This window comes from Tenebrio molitor, chromosome 2 (genome assembly GCF_963966145.1).
Source record: "Tenebrio molitor chromosome 2, icTenMoli1.1, whole genome shotgun sequence".
Classification (NCBI taxonomy): Eukaryota; Metazoa; Arthropoda; class Insecta; order Coleoptera; family Tenebrionidae; genus Tenebrio; species Tenebrio molitor.
In genome coordinates, this window is record NC_091047.1 from 16,966,132 (window position 1) to 16,984,392 (window position 18,261).

General features: G+C 36.6%; 2 protein-coding genes across 10 annotated transcripts in view; one reads left to right on the forward strand and one right to left on the reverse strand.

Moving 5' to 3' along the window:
• Window positions 1-4,610, forward strand: part of da (daughterless) — a 37,437-nt gene extending 32,827 nt beyond the window's left edge. For 3 of the 8 annotated variants that reach the window (XM_069040304.1, XM_069040310.1, XM_069040311.1), the window contains 8 exons: window positions 746-814; window positions 950-1,142; window positions 1,259-1,373; window positions 1,522-1,620; window positions 2,159-2,257; window positions 2,427-2,572; window positions 2,628-2,752; window positions 2,977-4,610. In XM_069040304.1, the coding sequence (XP_068896405.1) occupies window positions 746-814; window positions 950-1,142; window positions 1,259-1,373; window positions 1,522-1,620; window positions 2,159-2,257; window positions 2,427-2,572; window positions 2,628-2,752; window positions 2,977-3,021 (891 nt within the window). In that variant the 3' untranslated portion in view covers window positions 3,022-4,610. The remainder of the gene's footprint in view (window positions 1-745; window positions 815-949; window positions 1,143-1,258; window positions 1,374-1,521; window positions 1,621-2,158; window positions 2,258-2,426; window positions 2,573-2,627; window positions 2,753-2,976) is intronic. The other 5 variants (XM_069040305.1, XM_069040307.1, XM_069040308.1 and 2 more) reach the window with 5 other exon arrangements.
• Amt (Ammonium transporter) lies at window positions 4,183-18,054 on the reverse strand. 2 transcript variants are annotated; one of them, XM_069040313.1, is made up of 8 exons: window positions 17,744-18,054; window positions 7,863-8,148; window positions 7,498-7,807; window positions 7,255-7,444; window positions 7,133-7,203; window positions 6,946-7,081; window positions 5,021-5,199; window positions 4,183-4,956 (listed from the first exon to the last, which is right to left on the reverse strand). In XM_069040313.1, exons 1-8 carry the CDS (start codon window positions 17,853-17,855, stop codon window positions 4,627-4,629), a joined length of 1,614 nt encoding a protein of 537 aa, XP_068896414.1. In that variant the 5' UTR covers window positions 17,856-18,054; the 3' UTR covers window positions 4,183-4,626. The 2 variants fall into 2 exon arrangements, with proteins under 2 accessions (XP_068896414.1, XP_068896413.1); XM_069040312.1 differs by having other exon boundaries at window positions 5,015-5,199.
• Between the last annotated feature and the right edge of the window lie 207 nt (window positions 18,055-18,261).

Consider the following 18,261-nt stretch of genomic DNA (forward strand, 5'->3'; position numbering starts at 1 on the left):
ATCCAAGATTGATTAATGGTCAATTTCATACGGAAGACCTGTGTACGGCGATCAATCCACTTGTCAAGCGTGTTGCCCACTCATGTCGGTGTGCCACACCGATTTTTACTATTGACCGTTTTGAAATGACACTACCAAGAACAATGGAAGTCGAGTGAAAGGCGCTCTCGACCATCCAATTATTCCAAATAAGACCTGCAAAACCATATTTGTTTCAATTAACTTCTCATTCTTTTCATTTATCTATTTTCTTTTTTGTTGGTGGATTTTTGTTGCGCAAACCCTTCCAATATGGAAATCCAGAACGGTCTTATTTGGAATACGTCCATATGGCATGCAGAATTTACCGTCAACGACGGTATCGCAGTTTGCACTTTTGAGTATCTTGAATGATTTTTTTAAGTCGATTTGGGTATGCAATGCATTTCAAGCTTGTAAGATTTGGCAGAATTGTTCCGAAAGGTGACAGGACCAAGTTGGTCGGGAAAAGATCTCTTTCTCTCTGGCCGACTTGAGTCGAGATGTGCAGAAAACGTCAGTCAGTACTAAAGACAGAATGTGAAAATTACCTAACCTGTATTACTTTTCTGTACGAGACGTATAGCAGGCGACGAGCCTAATGTCGCCGACATTACCGCCGTCCCCCGCTATACACTCAATTACATCTCGTAAGTTCTAGTAGTTTTCGTTTTTTTTTTTTTCGTTGTTTTTGTGTTTGCATGGTGTTTTTTGTTTTTGTGTGGAGCCTCCTGCCCCTGAAGCGCAACGCTTAGACGATGCAATTGGCTTTTTGAGGGACCATGCCGAGGTGAATGTAAGTCGATACAGATAATTTTTCTCGTAGTGTCACTAGTACGTTTTTTTCTGTTCCTTTTTGAAATACCTACAACATTTCAAAATCAGTCAGTTTGGGCATTGTCGACGAGTTTGTGAACGTTTCTCGTTGCAGGGAACACGAATGGAAGAAAGATTGGACGACGCCATAAACGTGTTACGTAACCACGCGGAACCTCAAATCACCTTAGGGCAGCTTCCTCCAAATCTGACACAACACCAGATGACGTCGCTGGGATACTCGGCGGCAACGTCGGAACCACACATACCTGACACCGTCAAAGTGGAGCGGGCAACATACAACACGAGTACGTCTAGCCTACTGGACGGGTGACGGATTATAATGTGGCGGGAAATTTGAATTCGACAATTATAGTTCGTCGTCCGTCGTCGACGAGTTTGCTAATTCGATCGTTTTGTGCAGAAAAACGCAAAGAGCCACCGGACAGCGACACGAAACCGTCAAGTTCCGTTGAAAGTTCGATTATTCCGAACTCGACGAGCGGGCCCCCGCCGAAATCGAAGCGATCGAGGAGATAGTGAGTGCCATTTTTGTTTTTTTTTTTCTGTATTTATTTGGCCGGGTGAAGTTTTCGAAAATCTTTTCGAGGTTTTCGAAAACTGCACCGAAGAGACTAGTCACGTGCGAGACATTTTTTCGCCGTGACGTACTAATTGTTTGATAAGTAGCTGTTCAAGTAACGCTGACGAAGATGAAATTGATGATCCGAGCAACAAGGCCGTACGCGAGAAAGAGCGTAGGCAGGCCAACAATGTTCGTGAACGGTATGTAAAGACAGGCACACGTTATTTATTTTTATTTTTTCTTAACATCGATCCTTCATACATCCCTTCTTCGCAACGACTAACATACGATTGAAATAAAAACGATTTTTCAATCGTTGAGCTGTTACGAGAACAATGTCTCAATCGAGAACAACAAGACAGAGAAAAAACGCTCTCTTTCCGAGTTCTCGATATTCGTCTCTGTACCCGCACAACCTTATCCTAGACTAAAGCTAATTTTCTGAGGCCCACATTCAGAAAAACAAATGTTACGTCGATCCGCAGAGATCAGACGTACCATTCGTGGTTAAGAATCTGGCCAGCATGTGTAGTTGTCTTAATGTTTTATTATTATTATTATTATTGATGAATGGTTTATTTTGCAGAAACACTATGAATATGGGCCTTGATATACATACCCCAGTGTGCCTCGTTACATACAAATAAAAAACAACAACAATCGATTGGTTATCAATTTCATTTGTTTCTTTTTTTCAATCATGTTCTTGTCCACACGTGTGTAGTAAGCGTTTGATAGTTGTTCCAGTGCAGACGAAACGGAAGAGGGTGAGCTAGATCCCGATATTAAAGCACAACGGGAGAAAGAGAGGAGGCAAGCCAATAATGCCAGAGAAAGGTGTGAATCAAATTAATTCATTAAACCTTCACCGACAAAAAACGAGTGTATTTGGGCCTATATTCATTGTCTGTGTTTCACCACGGTACGGCTAGCCGTACCGCCGATAATTTTTTTTTGTTCGAACGTCGCCCTATTCGGGCTGCTTTATCGGTTGTTTTTCTTGTAGGATACGTATCAGAGATATAAACGAAGCTTTAAAGGAATTGGGACGGATGTGTATGGCGCATCTTAAAACCGACAAACCCCAAACAAAGTTGGGAATCTTAAACATGGCGGTCGAAGTCATAATGACTTTAGAGCAGCAAGTTAGAGGTGAGTGGACGGGTGTTGCGGTGGTTTCTGATTAATCGGGGATTTTTGTCAACAGAAAGAAATCTAAACCCCAAGGCGGCGTGCCTGAAAAGGCGCGAAGAAGAAAAGGCAGAGGACGGGCCTAAATTAGGACCCGGACCACATCACATGCTGACTGCCCAGCACTATCCCACCTTACCGGTAAGAAAAAAAAAAGCACTGCCAGTATACAATAGTTTAATGTACCGTTAAATAAAAAATATTTAAATTTTTTATTTAATTATTAATTTAAATATTTTTTATTTATAATTGTTTCTAGTCGCGTTTGCCGCTCCGTTGAGATCGCAGCAATTAATGTTGCCGTAGCGACAAGCCGACTAGATTTTTCGTTTTACGCTTTTCACACGATCCGCTTTTGTTTTCAGGGAGCTCCAGCCAATATGCCTCACAATCCAGGCCAGCCCCAATAGCACTGCTAAAGAGGCGGGTCTGCCACCTGTACATAACTTTTCGTACAAACGGCTCTCATCATTTGTTCATGATCATCAACAAATTATATTTTTTTAAGAATGTTCTGTAGTGATACAATAACGTATTCATTATTTTACAATTAATTTTCACTTAACTGATGAAAAAAAAAACACACACGAGAGGTTTGATGACAATTTTTAAGAGGAGCGACGCACGACCGGAGTCGCATTTTCCCGTTTTTTTTCGTCGATCAATTTTGAGTGCCAAATGTAACAAACACAATACTCTAACACGTACGTACCGTTTTGATCTCTCTCTCTCTCTGCCATGTTTTCGTGACCTACGATAGGATTTAGCAAAATTGTGCCATGTGGGTTCGGAGCTTCGGCGTTTTTCGAAGAAGCGACGAAGGTCCGATCGGATTCCGGTCGCGCGTCGGCCCTGTAGATACGTGCGCCAGTATTTTGAAAATTATGACTTATAGAATTTTTATGGGGAGTCCGCTTCTCGGTAAAAATTTCGAGATGTAAATAAGTGTTCATTCGCCGGTCGCCCGGCCCCCTCGAGTATTTTGATATGCAATATAAATTTAACTTATGTATTACGGGGGGGCGGCGACGGCCGCCTCTTAAATATGCCATTGAAATGAACATAACTTAAGATATTACTTATTTAATATTAAACGGTCTGTTTATCCACTGAACTATTTTTATATCTTATATATTTTATTTGAGCGGTAGATTTTTTTAATTATTCTACTAAACTTAGTGCAACTTTAAATTTAGTTTGGTGTTCAAACTATAACCAGATACACTATATGGATAAATTTGTTCATTATTTTAATTTTAAGTTTATGTAATATTTAACTATAATTTTTATTAGGTATATTTTATTTTAAGACGAACGTGTAATTTTTGCATCGTTTCTCTTTAGCTTTTTAGTGAATCTTTATTTATATTGTTTTTATTGTTAAAGCTCAGTTTGAATTCCGACCGAGTTCGACCGACAAGATGTACATGCGTATTGTTGCAATCTGGACTTTGCGTTTTTGTAAAATTCTTGCAATAACTTGTAATGGCATAGTATATTTTCATTCCACCGGCAGCCATCTTGTACTATTATTTATTAGGCAGCAAAAGGAAGACATTTTCGCGGCAGCCGTGCACAAAACACAATCATTTCTATTTTGACTCAATTTTCAATATTGGTGCAACTACGAGATCGATTTTTTTTCGTTTGTTTTCTATTCTGAATATTTTTGTAAAGCGAATCTTGACGATTGCATCGTCGTCCATGACAGATTACACAAATTGTTTGACATTTGATATGATATATATTTTTTTAGTTGGTGGGCGACGCATCGTTCTCGAGATTCGAGTCTTAAAACGATTAGACGATTTGTAAAGCTTACCTTGACATGTATAAACGTTTAAAGCGGATGTGTTTTTAAGTATATAAAAAGTATATATGAATAAAATACTGCGTGATGAAAAAAGTAAGGTTAAGATATACAGTTAGAATACGGTATAAAATGAATATCAATGTAATATACAATACGTACATAATATACTATGTGCCATTTTTCATAGCCGACTCGATTTATTCTAGTTGACCCACGCGATATGCGTCGGCGCCCCGACGTCCCCCACCGCCGCCGCCGCGCCACCTTTCCCCCCGCTCGTGTCCTGTCGAGGCGCCGACTTCCTCTTCGCCCGCTTGGGAAACAGGTTTTGGGCTATGTTTATTCCCAAGTTCCTGTTCCTGGTGACGTCCCGCAAGATCCTGGAGAACTTGTAGCGCTTCTTCCTCGACAGGTTCTTGACGTGGTTCAGGTTCTTCTCGTGCATCGGGTTGGTGCCCACATTATCTAACCCCTGAACGTCGGACGGGTCCAGCACCGGGCCCAAAACCGAAATGGCTCTAGAGACTCCAACCTGCAAAGTTAGAAGATGACTGTTATCGCGCCAGAAGGGTGTCCGTGTTGCTATTAACATTTACATTCCCGTGTTTAACAGAGTGCTCGGTCAGGTCGGCACCCAGAAGTTCGGCGTGGACCTCCATGCGGATCGTGACGAACTTGTTGATGGACCACAGGAGGATTATGGAAGTGACGATGCCCCAGAATAAGAGACAGATGCAGGCGAGGCTCTGCACGCCCAGCAAGTACCAACCGCCTCCTGAAAGGGAACACAAAAACGAAATATTGAGTGTTGATTTATGGAAAATCCTGCTTTAACAGTACATGTACTCTCTCCTTAATTGATATTACGCAATTAAGCCACAGATCACTCGTAAATTGTATTAGTGATAAAAGACAGCAAAATTTACGAATCCTCAAATATTAGATGTTCATGGTATCATGAAAAGTACTGAACGCCACACGGCCGATACGCAAATAACAGACTCGGCTGACTATAAAATCTCGGCTGTCGCCTCGATTTTACAATATTCACCCGTGTCTGTTATTTGCTTCATATCGAGCTTATGACGTCAATGACTATTTTTAAAATGTTCCTGATAGTCCGAATCAGGGTTTTATGGAAAAAAAATTGGAAAAGTTGCCCGGAAAATTAGAAAATTCCAGAAAAACAAACTGCTTTTTTCTATGGGAACGGCTGGAACGATTTGGCTATTTTTTTTAATGTTCGTAATAATCCGTATGAGGTTTTTATGTAAAGAAAAACTGGAAAAGTTGCCCGGAAAATTTGGAAAAAACAAAGTGCTTATTTGTATGAACTCAAGAACATAACTCGGGATTCGAACGATGGCTATGCGTAATTCTTTTTTGGTTTTGTTTGTTAGGGTTTTGGATAAGTTTTCGGAAAAAAAATTCGGGACAATTACAAAGGAAATTCGGAAAATTCGGACAAATTTCAAAAATTATAATTTTTGTATGTATTCTCGATCATAACTGACAATAGGAGCTATATATGTATTTACTTGATGCTTTTTTTTTATTTCAATTGAAAAAAAATCTGGAAAAACAATTCAGTAAATTAAAATAAAATTACCTACATTTGTTTTTAAAGGGCATTTAAATAAATTTATATTTAGAGCAACCTATGGAAATTCATTTGTTTGCAACATTTTTCCAGCGTAGAAAATGACACGAGAAACGTCTGACATTTTAACGAAATAAAATTAGGTTAGAAAATATTTTTAATTTTTGTAGTGTATTCTCCCTATTCCACCTCCACGGAATATAACAATATGAAATTGGGAAAAAGCGTACTATGTAACCTGTGTAACTCCGGAGAATAATTGGTTACCTACAAAAATTACTTTATACTGTTAACAGAATTAATTACGCCTACTCTAAATATATATTTACTGGAAGGCCCGATACTTTTGTGTTTTCGCGATCTGTCTAACAAATGTAGTTGTTTTATTTCTATTCCACTTTATTTGCCTACATGCACAAATGTCATTTGACAGCTGATTGTTAAATTGGGAATCAAACCAATATGATTGTTTACTTGAACATCGATCTTGCAATCGAAATGTAAATATTGGGTGATTCAAAATAATTGTGGATAAATCTGGCAACTATGTACGAAAATTTATATGGCAACTGTGTGGGTAGGAGCATTTCAGCAGTGTAGAATACTACCGATAGAATTCATCTCCCATGTAAAATTCCTCACTTTTACTTTGTTTACATATTTCCGATAGCTTTTCACAAAACGATCACAAACAAATTCAGGTATTGAAATTTGGACAAGACAACGTCTGTCGAGTCAGCTAGTGAGAAATAAAAATTGACCTGTTTCAGCGTTTTCGACAAATGTCATTAGTTTTGAAATTACGGAATTTAGTCCATAAGTCTAGTCCACACTGTATACTGCAAGCAAGAATTATAGGCGGCAAATGACTACTATACACTACGATGTTGGAAGCATTTATAATAACCCTGTATGAAGTACCTTTGATTAGGCCGTTTCTACCGTTTGTAGTTAGTAAAGGGTAGGGATTTTCGGCGAATATCCCAACGGCTATAACTCCCCAAATCCCTCCAACCCCATGTACTGCACTCGCGCCCACCGGGTCATCGATTCCCATCTGGAACACAATTACAAATTGTTTGGAACAAACTTCCTTTGTTTTTCTTACCAAATCGAAGAGTGGCATAAATCCGCAAGCCAGCAGAGCCCCCACGCATCCCACCACCAGAGCTTCCCAAGCTACAAAATTCGCAAAAATGCTTAAATTATCATCAACGATGCAATACTGACCTCGATAAAGAAAACACCCCGCGGTGACGGCCACCAGAGAGCCCAGAATCCCGTTGATGATGTCGATGGCGTCGATGCGGCCCTTCAGCTTGATCAGCGAGTAAATGAGGCTGGTGGTGCCGCCCCCGAACGAAGACATCATGGTCATGACGGCGGCTTTGGCGGCGTAGTGCCACTTTTCTCCGCTCAGCTGCGGTCAATAGGGAAAGTAAAAGTGCGATCCGGCTCGAAGGACCAACTTACGCCGTAGGTGCTCCCCGAATTGAATGCCAACCAGCCCCACCACAAAACAAAGAGGCCCATGACGGCGTTGACGGGGTTTCCCAGGGGGAGGGATTTGATGCCGTTGTCGTAACGCCCCAAACGGGGCCCCAGCATGAGGGCGCTGGCCATGGCGGAGCTGCCACCGATCAGGTGGACGGCTCCGGAGCCGGCGATGTCGACGGCACCGAGTTTCTTGAGGAAGCCGTGTTCGCCCCACATCCAGCCGGCGGGGATGCAATAAATGGCCGTGTTGAGAAAACTGAAGATGCAGTAGGCTTTAAAGTTGCATCTGGAAGACATTGTTTGACAATGATTTATATATACGCCGCATGCAACGTACACACCTTTCAGCCATTGCCCCACTAACTATAGTGGTAGCTGTGGTTGCAAAAGACAGCTGGAAAATAAATGCAGCGTAAATTGCTCCTTTCAGAGGGTCCTTCATAGCGGGGTCGGTGAAGAAATCTCCGAACGCGATGAAACCGTTATTCAAAGGGCTGCGGCCGAAAGACAGAGCGAACCCGAAGATCCAATAGGTGAGGCCTCCTAGTACGATGTCGACGACATTTTTCATCATTATGTTCACTTCGTTCTTGATGGAGACGCAGCCGGATTCTAACATTCCAAAGCCTGAAATTGAAATGTTTTGCATCTGAATATTATTCTTGATGGTTGGATAAATCCTAATTACCTTTATATCTTAAATTTAAACTTGAACACGTCGACATAATGAAAAGTAATATATAATCTCTTTCAAAATCAAAAATCCACCACCTGTTGAATTATGTTGGCAGAAAAAAAGAAATCCCTAGAATAAGTTTCATTTTTTTGGGTTGGCCCAACCTTACGCCAAAATTTGACCTTCAGTTTGTCACAAATATCAAATTATAAAAATGCCATTTCTGTCCCAGTTTTATTTGTTCATCGACTGTACATACCTTAAATGCCAACGTCAGGAGCATATCAACTATCAAGGGTCGAACTGTTCTTATGTTTTTTAATAATTATTTAGTAAACTAGTTTGTTAATGAAGGCGATTAATAATCGAAACTGAGTTGAGGTTATTAATCGGCCATTAACAAACGAGTTGATTACAAATTTTTTTCTTTGACCGCAAACATTTTTTTTGTGACAAAATTTCAAATTAAAGCCAAATCAAAACCAATTTCATCTTTTTCGATAAAGATGAGACCTTATAAAATACCTTCATCCTTTTTTTTGTTCTCAGGATAGGCCATTTTTAAATTTTTCAACACTTTCTATTCGATTTTTTATCCTTTGTCAAATAATGAAAGCATTTTTTCAATTTAGCGTGGAATAAAAAAGTGTAGCAGTAAAGTTCAGTATAAATAAAAAGATGTCCACAAATTGATTTCTCGAAATGAATACTATTCGGGATACGCAATCTTGGCCAACATTTTTTAGACATTTCTAAAAAAATGATGTAAATCAATCATTAGTGTCATTAATAAATGAGTAATTATAATTATGATTAACTTGTTATCCCATGTTATGACATTTTGGAGAACTACATTAAATTTATCAATAAACAATACTAAATGAATTTATTTATCAAGGAGATTCTTTAAGTCCTTTGTGGTTTTGTCTAGCCATTAATCCTTTGACAAATCTATTAAATAGCACTGGATATGGTTTTAATATTAGACTTAGTAATACCACACTTCACACTATCCAAATTAAATCACCTTTATATGGATGACATAAAACTTTATGCATCAAAAAAGAATCACATTTTATCTTTACTAACAATAACTGAAAATTTCTCAAATGATATTGGGATGAGTTGTGGTATTGATAAGTGTAAAATGCAATCAATATGTCGCGGTCATTACGAACATTTAGAATATACAACTCAAGAAGGAGAAATCAATCAATCATTAATCAATCAAGTCATATTCAACACTCAATTATAAAAGAAAATTTAGAAAAGCAATTTTATTTAAGAATTAAATCTCTTTTAAAATCAAGATTAAACGGTAATAATTTAATTAAAGCAGTTAATACATATGCTGTTCCATTACTGACCTATTCTTTTGGTGTTATAAAATGGTCCAAAACTAATTTACAGAATGTAAACATTAAAACCAGAGTTCTTTTTACCAAATTTAGTAAACATCACCCTAAATCTGCTATTGAAAGATTTAATTTACCACGCGAAAACGGTGGTAGGGTTTTTTCAAATCTAGAAATACTGCAACAAAATCAAATTGCTTCACTAAAAAATTATTTCCCCAATAGAGCTCGTGATAACACCTTTTTTAATGCTTTGGTTTCAGCCAATAAAGGTTACACATCTTTAAATTTAAGTGACAATTCCACTCAGAAAATTTCAACCAATCAGCTTGTAGTATTTTGAATCATTGGACCAATTAGGAACGAATTACACCGATAATTTAGCATGGTCCTAAAATTATCGAAAAATTATCGCTGTAATCATCTCCACCTTCCAAAAATTATCATATATAATATACCAAGGGACAGATATATTGCCGGAAATTTTTTCGAGCAGTCCTGACAGACGAGTGTTTGCCGCAAGAAAATTACACGAGGGCTTCAGCCCGAAGGTAATTTTGAGCGACAAACACGAGTGTTGGACTGCAAGAAACAATTTCTGGCGATATATATATCTGTCCCGAGATATATTCGGAAGAGAATCGCCCGAAAAAATTTTTCCCTAGGGCAATTATATCGGAAATTTTCCCTAGGGAAAATTTCCGCTTAATTAAATTGTGATTGGTTGCTATTCAAACAATTCGGAGTTGTGATTTGTCAATATAAATCATGTGACATTTGAGGGCGATTCTCGCTGTAATTTTCTCCTCCTTCCTCGAATTTTGATAAACTCATTTTTGGTCCACAGCAAAATTTTTGTTGTTTTCAACTACGTTAACTAACGCTTTGAGAGTCATAAGAATACGCATAAATTAAAAAAAAAATGTGTAAAATTTGAAAATGAAATTTTCCTTCGTGGAATTGTCATGCCGAATACAACTCGATGGTACGAAATTGCGGGAAATTTTTCTCCTCATTTTACTCGTATTTGTTTCTTAGACAATTTCCACTCGTTCGCTACGCTCACTTGTGGAAATTGTCGTCGAAACAAATACTCGTATAATGAGATCGAAAATTTCCGGCAATTTCGTACCCTCTCGTTGTATTACTAATGATAATATAATTTCAGATATTGTTGAGCCAAATACCGGGTGTCCCATCACTTGTGTCCCGTAGGAAAATGACTTTAAAACTAAATTATATTTATATGAAGGTATTATAGATGCATAAATACTGTTCACCGCCACAAAAGTTGGGTATTACTTTTTTGTTAAAATTAATTACCTAGGTGCAGCAGGCAAAAAACTATCACTTTAAAAATTAAACTTTGTTCGATGCAGTTCAAATTTAGTATACGTTATGAAATAGAGAAATAAAATCCGTAATTAGAATTTAATTAAAATGTTTTGATGTAAAGATATTTGGTTAATTTAATTTGGGTCCTTCTACTTTATAAAAATTTATGGAAGACAAAGTTAAGTTTGTGGGTATTATTCTTGTCCGCAATTTATGGTACGAAGACCATTCAAGAGGGTTCCAGCGGTACCTGCCTGTGTTACGGCGTCAAACACACTGCAACCCCTCATAAATCTTCGTCTGCAATAAATTTTCATAAAGTAGAACGGCCCAAATTAATTTAACCAAATATCTTTACATCAAAACATTTTAATTAAATTCTAATCACGGATTTTATTTCTCTATCATTTTTTCATAAAGTATACTAAATTTGAACTGCAGCGAACAAAATTTAATTTTTAAAGTGATAGTTTTTTGCCTGCTGCACCTAGGTAATTAATTTTAACAAAAAAGTAATACCCAATTTTTGTGGCGGTGAACAGTATTTATGCATCTATAATACCTTCATATAAATATAATTTAGTTTTAAAGTCATTTTCCTACGGGACACAAGTGATGGGACACCCGGTATACCTGACACTATAGCAAATATAAAACAGAAGTCTTTACATGGGAGATACTTTAAAGAACTGGAACAGCCAGAAATTAATATTCAGGCTTCTCATGCGTGGCTTAAGAAATCAAATATTCACCCTGAGACGGAGGGTTTTATATTTGCAATACAAGATCGTGTTATAAATACAAGAAATTATAAAAAACACATATGCGGTTTGCAATCGATAATTTATAAATGTAGGATTTGCGGAACTGAAGGGGAAGCAATTGAACACATAATTTCTTCTTGCACCGTTTTGGCTCAAAGCGAATATAAGAAACGTCATGATATATTCGCTAAAATTATACACATGAATTTAGCTGTTAAATTCAATTTATTAAAGAATACACAACCACATTATAGTTATACACCAGAAAGTTGTTTGGAAAATGATAATTACAAATTATATTTTGATAGCAAGCATATCTTTTAGATATAGCTCACGGCCTCCTAGATTCATAAGAGACTCGTCTCTTATGCGGCCTGTCGCATTCGATAAATGTCTGTTTTTGAAAATTCCCCGTATAGTATGTCCATCTAGCGACTTTAATGTGATCCATATATTAGTATATGCAACTAAAAATACGTATGAATAATGACATTTTATATAATAAATTGTCAATTTGAAAAACTAATGCAGTTGAAACTTTAAAAAATGCCACAAACAAAGAAAAAATGTTGTATTCGTTCATGACATAAAGTTAACACTTCTTATCATAATCTACACTTTAAATGTGGCATGGAAGACACTCGAAGACAAGACTGAGAGATCATATCATTAGTGCCGCAGAATATGCAAGTAGTAAAATTTTACCAAGATTCCAAAATTTAAGGACCAATGTAAATATTTCAGTCACCTTGCAAGATAGTTCTCTGGAAAAACTAGAAAAATTGTCTTCTTTTAGTTATTTGCCAAGTACCAATTTTCAAATTGAGACGGCGGCAACAGCTTTTTTATGTGGCTACTTAATTATGAAAATAACGAAGGCAATCCATGGATGTGATTATTGCTTGTCACATTTACAAGATTCAAATTCGAAAAAGAAAATCCCGTTACGGGAATCAATTTATTACTAAGATAGAGGAAGGCTAAGTTACCCCAATGATCAATTTGTGGGTCTAGTATAGTTTGGGAATGAGAAATTGGAATTTTAGCTTCTTCACTTGCATCTTGCAATGGGTTTTGGGTAGGTTAAACATTATAGATAATAATGAAGATTTACGACTATGAGCAGTTCATTCCAGGAGGGACAAACAATCTGCATTTTGCCGATATTCGGCATCCCTTTTTAGTAACTAGCAATATTATAATCTTTACAATCTACCCTAAACCCATTGCAAGTGAGGAAACTTAAATTCCAATTTCTCGTTCGCAAACTATACAATTTACAATAATTTCAATAATAGTAGAAATTCTACCAAGCATTCCAAAGGAAAATATAAATTTTGTTTTGAAGAATATCTTGGCCTCATATCTTTCGGGAAATCCACTAATTCATTGTCCTGTTCATGGTAAAATGTGAGTGAGACACTTATTTAAAAATTAGAACTTCCTGTCATTGTAAATTTTTGTAACTTGCACTCACAGACAAATAACAAAAAATAATAAAAAAGAAATTTGTTGAAATTAAATTTACCGTTCATAAAAAATGTTTTTGATTTGAGATTTTGAAAAAGTGTCAGATGTGCGTTAAAACTGTTGAAAAATGCTGAAAACACCTCTATAAAACAATAATTTCCTGCAAGGTAGGCAACCAGTACAACACATAAGCCCCGTATTGTGGCGCACCCTATAAAACAAAAATAATGCTTAGAACTACGAATGCGGCAGGCCGGATAAGAGACGAGTCTCTTATGAATCTAGGAGGCCGTGATATAGCTGTTCCAAATTCACATAATATAACACAGACATATTATTATCCGTTCGCTTGACATCCGCACTGTTAGGTTGACAGGCTGTTGGTAATATTCAAAATCCCTATTATACTAACTTGGTAATTTACGTACAATAATGTTGCCACATTGGAGAAGTGTATGGGTCATTTATCTATTGCTGATGTTCCTCCTATAATTATTTCTCTTGCCGCGTCCGATTCAGAATCAGAATTGATGTTCTATTCTGAGGAAGATTTAGATACAATAACTTAAATAGCGTTAAATAAAATAATTTGAAACACCAGTTTATAACCCAACTTCTTTCTATTTGACAGTAGTAATTTATTTATCACCAGATTTAATGTACACTCAAAAGAAAAGTCGAAATTTTGGTGTACAGTGGCGAGCACGGAATTTCGCACACATTGGACATTTCACTGGCATAATTTTATTAAAATGAGGTACTGGCGGCAGTTTCGTGACAGTTTAGGTGAAACATCAGTCATGATCACATATATCATGATTGATTATAATGACAATAAAGCTTAGACTAGATAGTTTTTTTTAATGACATACAAATTGGTGTGCGAAATTCCGTGCTCCGCACTGTACAATGAGGGACATGGAATCCTGGGCAGTCTGTTATTGTCATTTCAAAAAGTGTCAATGTAAATGCACCTTTACCGTCATTATAATTGATATTTTCAAAAAAACTGTCAAATTAACTTAAGCTTGGTTATGAGTAGCTAAGGTATGGTTTAGAAATTTTGACAACTGAATGACACATCTGCCCAGTTTTCCGTGTCCCCAATAGTACACTTCTATTCAAAAAAAAAAGCGTACAAGTAGTGAGCACAATTTTGGCTAGATTGCCATATCGTAAACCTATCTTTTAATTGTTGTTACTTAGAAACCTGTAACAAAACCCGTGATGATAGCTGGATTTGATGGATGTATTCCTCAGAGATTTTAATGTGTATAAATGTTTTGCCTTATTTATTAGTATTACCAATTACTACAAATACAATTCAAATTTTTATTCACAAATTTATGGAAAAAGGCAACTCTCAACAATTTAAAAATTTATAAAAAACAGTGTTCACACATTTGACATACATACAAAATGTCAGTAATACGTTTTCTTGGAAACGATTAATTAATTTTATCCCCATTTACAGTAGCCCTCAATACGTGTACGCTTTTTTTTTGAATAGAAGTGTACATTCGACCAATTTAGATAAAAAATGACACTGACAGTGCGGATGTCAGGTGAACGGATAATATAACACAAAAATTAATAAATATTTAGAGCTCTCCGTTGCTATGAGAAATCTTTGGTGTTTAGAAAAAAATTCGATTTTACCACTTGTAATTTCAGCAACGGGAATAGTACCGCAATCTCTTTTTAAAAATTTAAGTTGAAATTCAAAAAGGTATATTATTATCAGTGTCCGGACGAAATAGTACCGAACAAGTCAACCAGTACAACTTTGCGTAATACCCCACTCACATATAAACACGATTCAGCTGGTTCGTTTTCAATAACAGGGAACCAGTTGAATCGTGTTTATATGTAGGTGGGGTATTACGCAAAGTTGTACTGGTCGACTTGTCCGGTACTATTTCGTCCGGACACTGATTATTTATACTCATGTCACATCGTGAGGAAGTTCCTTAACATTGACACAGAACATAATAAAACACAACAAAGTCAAAATGTGGAGGCGAGACGCCGGTAATTATGTTGATTAGCACTGCACTATTACTTGATAGTAATATCCGTAATAGTGTATGTACTATGTCGGACAATAAATTTAGGCCGGCAAATTTCTGACATTTCAAAAAAGTCAATGCAAGCGACCATTTATTGTCATTATGACTGATGTGTCAGTTTGTCAAACTGAAGGTTTTCAAGCTGTTTGGCGTTTCCTTCGCCTTTTTCGTAACTTACAGATCATGACGCACTAGCATTACTGATTTGTAGTATCACTTCTCTCTGGTGCACGCTTCTTTTCCCAATTTTAATTTTGATTATCGCTGTCACGATGACAAGAATGACAAAAATCGAAAATGGGGTTAGTTGAACATAATGCCAGCTTCACATTTGATGTCAACTCAATGACAGGCCGGCCTAAATTTATTGTCCGCCATAGTACTCCGGCAAAATTGCCGTGCCGCCGGGTGGTGGAGGGTTCAGATTAACAATTACAATAGTTATTTGTAGCTACTAGTTATGAAAGTCATACTTTTTTCCACGAATTTGCAGATTGATTAAAGAGGGCGTAGCCCGAGTTAATCAAGCAAATAAGTAAAAAAAGAGACTCATAAGGTGTTGTACACACTATTTTTTTGCATATCGATGTAAGTTGAGAAATTTGGTTTAAAAGGATTTATGAAAAAAAGAAATAGGTATGCTTTGACAATCATCTTCAAGAAGATGCAGTTTGTAGCCTGAAGGCGAAGCCCGACGATCCTACAAAGCACCTACAAAGCAGTCCCGAGGTGCAGATACTATGTATTATTTGCACGATCCAAAAATTTTAATTGAAAAAAGCCGAAAGGTTAAAAATTATTTTTTCCGTTGACCGCTTGTTAATTTCAATACTAATGAATTATTTTGTCTAAAATATAGTGTATTAATGGACCTCATTAATACACTATTTTTCATTAATCAACAATTTTTGTGATTTTGACGTTTTGATGATATTTTGATGTATAAACAACGTCGAACATGCATTGTTTGCACTTACCAACACTGCAGCAGGTAGTGCAGCAGGGTTTTCTATATTTTATAGCTCCATAACTGCACAATTACCTACGAATTCACTTTTTCAAAAGCCGACCTTTTTGGTTATAATTCGCATGTCATATTTTTCAAAGGTAACTAGGTTTTCTTAGCAACCGTGATTTTTACGTGAAATTGAATGTGAATGGAGTTGACGTCTTCTGACACTCTTTGTGGAAAAGTGAATAGCAAGTGTTGAAAATTTTAAAAATGGCCTACCCTGAGGACAAAAAAAGGATGAAGGTATTTTATAAGGTCTCATCTTTATCGAAAAATATTAAATTGGTTTTGATTTGGCTTAATTTGAAATTTTGTCACAAAAAGAAAAAAGTTTGCGGTCGACGAAAAAATTTTGTAATCAACTCGTTTGTTATTGGGCGATTAATAATCTCAACTATTAAAGGCACTCACTCGCTATACTCGTTCGTGCTTTAAACAGTTTCGATTATTAATCGCCTTCATTAACAAACTAGTTTATTAAATAACTATTAACTGTCAACATGAGACTTAAATTTAGCTTTACAGTTAGTGATAATTTAGAAATTTTCAGCTTTTTTCTATTAAAATCGGTGAGTCGTACAATGGACCTCGGGAGTGAATGATTTTTATCCTCAGTGCTTTGTTACAAACTAAACCTCGGGTAAAGATCGTCCACTTCACTCCCTCGGTGCATAATATACTATTTAACATTTCGGCTTTTTCAATTAAAATTTTTGGATCGTGCAAATGATAGTATCTGCACCTCGGGACTGGATGATTGTTACCGTCGGTGCTTTGTAGGACCCTCGGGCTTCGCCTTCGGGCTATAAACTGCACCTCGGGTTAAAAAACAAATTCATTTGAAATAAATATGTATCATAATAGTATATTATACACCAAGGTGAAGAAATTCATGATTATAGCCGGAGCGCCAAGATTAGAGCCCGAGGCGTGCCGAGGGTTCTAAGGCGCGAAGGCTATAAGGGACTTCTTCACCGTGGTTTGTATACTATTTTTTCCACTACTAGATACGTTAAAACCCCTTCGGATAATAATTATTAATTAAATTATTTTGTCCGATGCGACGATCCGAGTTCTCATTTTTCAACGGTTGCTATGAAAATCGTCTACGTTAACCAATGAAATCAACGAGAATCTTTCGTTGCTAGGTGACGGCTGTTCATTATTCACCTAGGTTAATAATGAAAATTATTATTAACCTTGGGAGAGAAATTCTACTTCTGGGGTCGGTTCGAGAGTCAATAATGACGCCTTCTAAGACTAGTAGTGGAAAAAAGGTTGAATTTGACCCCTGTTGCCATTCAAAATTTTTGCATTGAACTAGAAAAGTGTAATTTATGCCAAAAGATTACCATTTAGAAATACAGATTGAGTTGTCCGAGGATTTTTGCCAGAAATAAACGACATAAATTTAATGAATTTTATTTCTTTCTATACACTCACACTGTAGGTACTGTGTACCTACCTATCCCTAAAAGATAAACCAGAGTCCATCGAATTATTTCAAGTGACTCCAAAAATAAATTTGTGTTTTTTCTCACCTGTCTGCATGGTGAAAATCATGAAAGCACTGGTTATGATCCAGTTGGTATCTTCGGGGTTGATATCGTAGAGCCATGGTACATTTGTTGTAACGTTTTGATTTTCACTCATGTCCGAGCGAATCTGTCCGCTGGTCTGAATAATGATTGATCCAAATCGTAACGGTAAACAGTTAAATATTTAACTAACATTTTCTCTTATTCATTGTAATTCATCTGACCTTGAGCTGTTTTTTCATTACTGGTTCTAAAAAACCGGTGGACAATCTGAAAATGTACCTAAGAGCTTTTCCATGTTGCCTACCAATTAGCCATTAGCCAAGGAATCTACGTTCCTTAATAATAAAAAAATAGACGTGAATATTTTATTAATTCACCATTGTTTAAGGAAATAAACTAAGGGCCAATTTATAGAAAGAGAATTAAATATTTAATTCGAATTAAATTTTAATGCGCGATTAACCCGTGAATCCGAAACTTCGATTGGTTCAATCTGATCACGTGTTCAGTTAATCTCG

Bases quoted from the DNA above. Each gene is read 5' to 3' on its own strand.
- Amt (XM_069040312.1), bottom strand. From the start codon at position 17,855: ATGAGTGAAAATCAAAACGTTACAACAAATGTACCATGGCTCTACGAT. The intron at 7,204-7,254 runs GTCAGTATTGCA...CGAATTTTGTAG, and splicing joins GGGGTGTTTTCTTTATCGAG to CTTGGGAAGCTCTGGTGGTG. The intron at 5,200-6,945 runs GTACTTCATACA...GTTCCCTTTCAG, and splicing joins TAGAAACGGCCTAATCAAAG to GAGGCGGTTGGTACTTGCTG.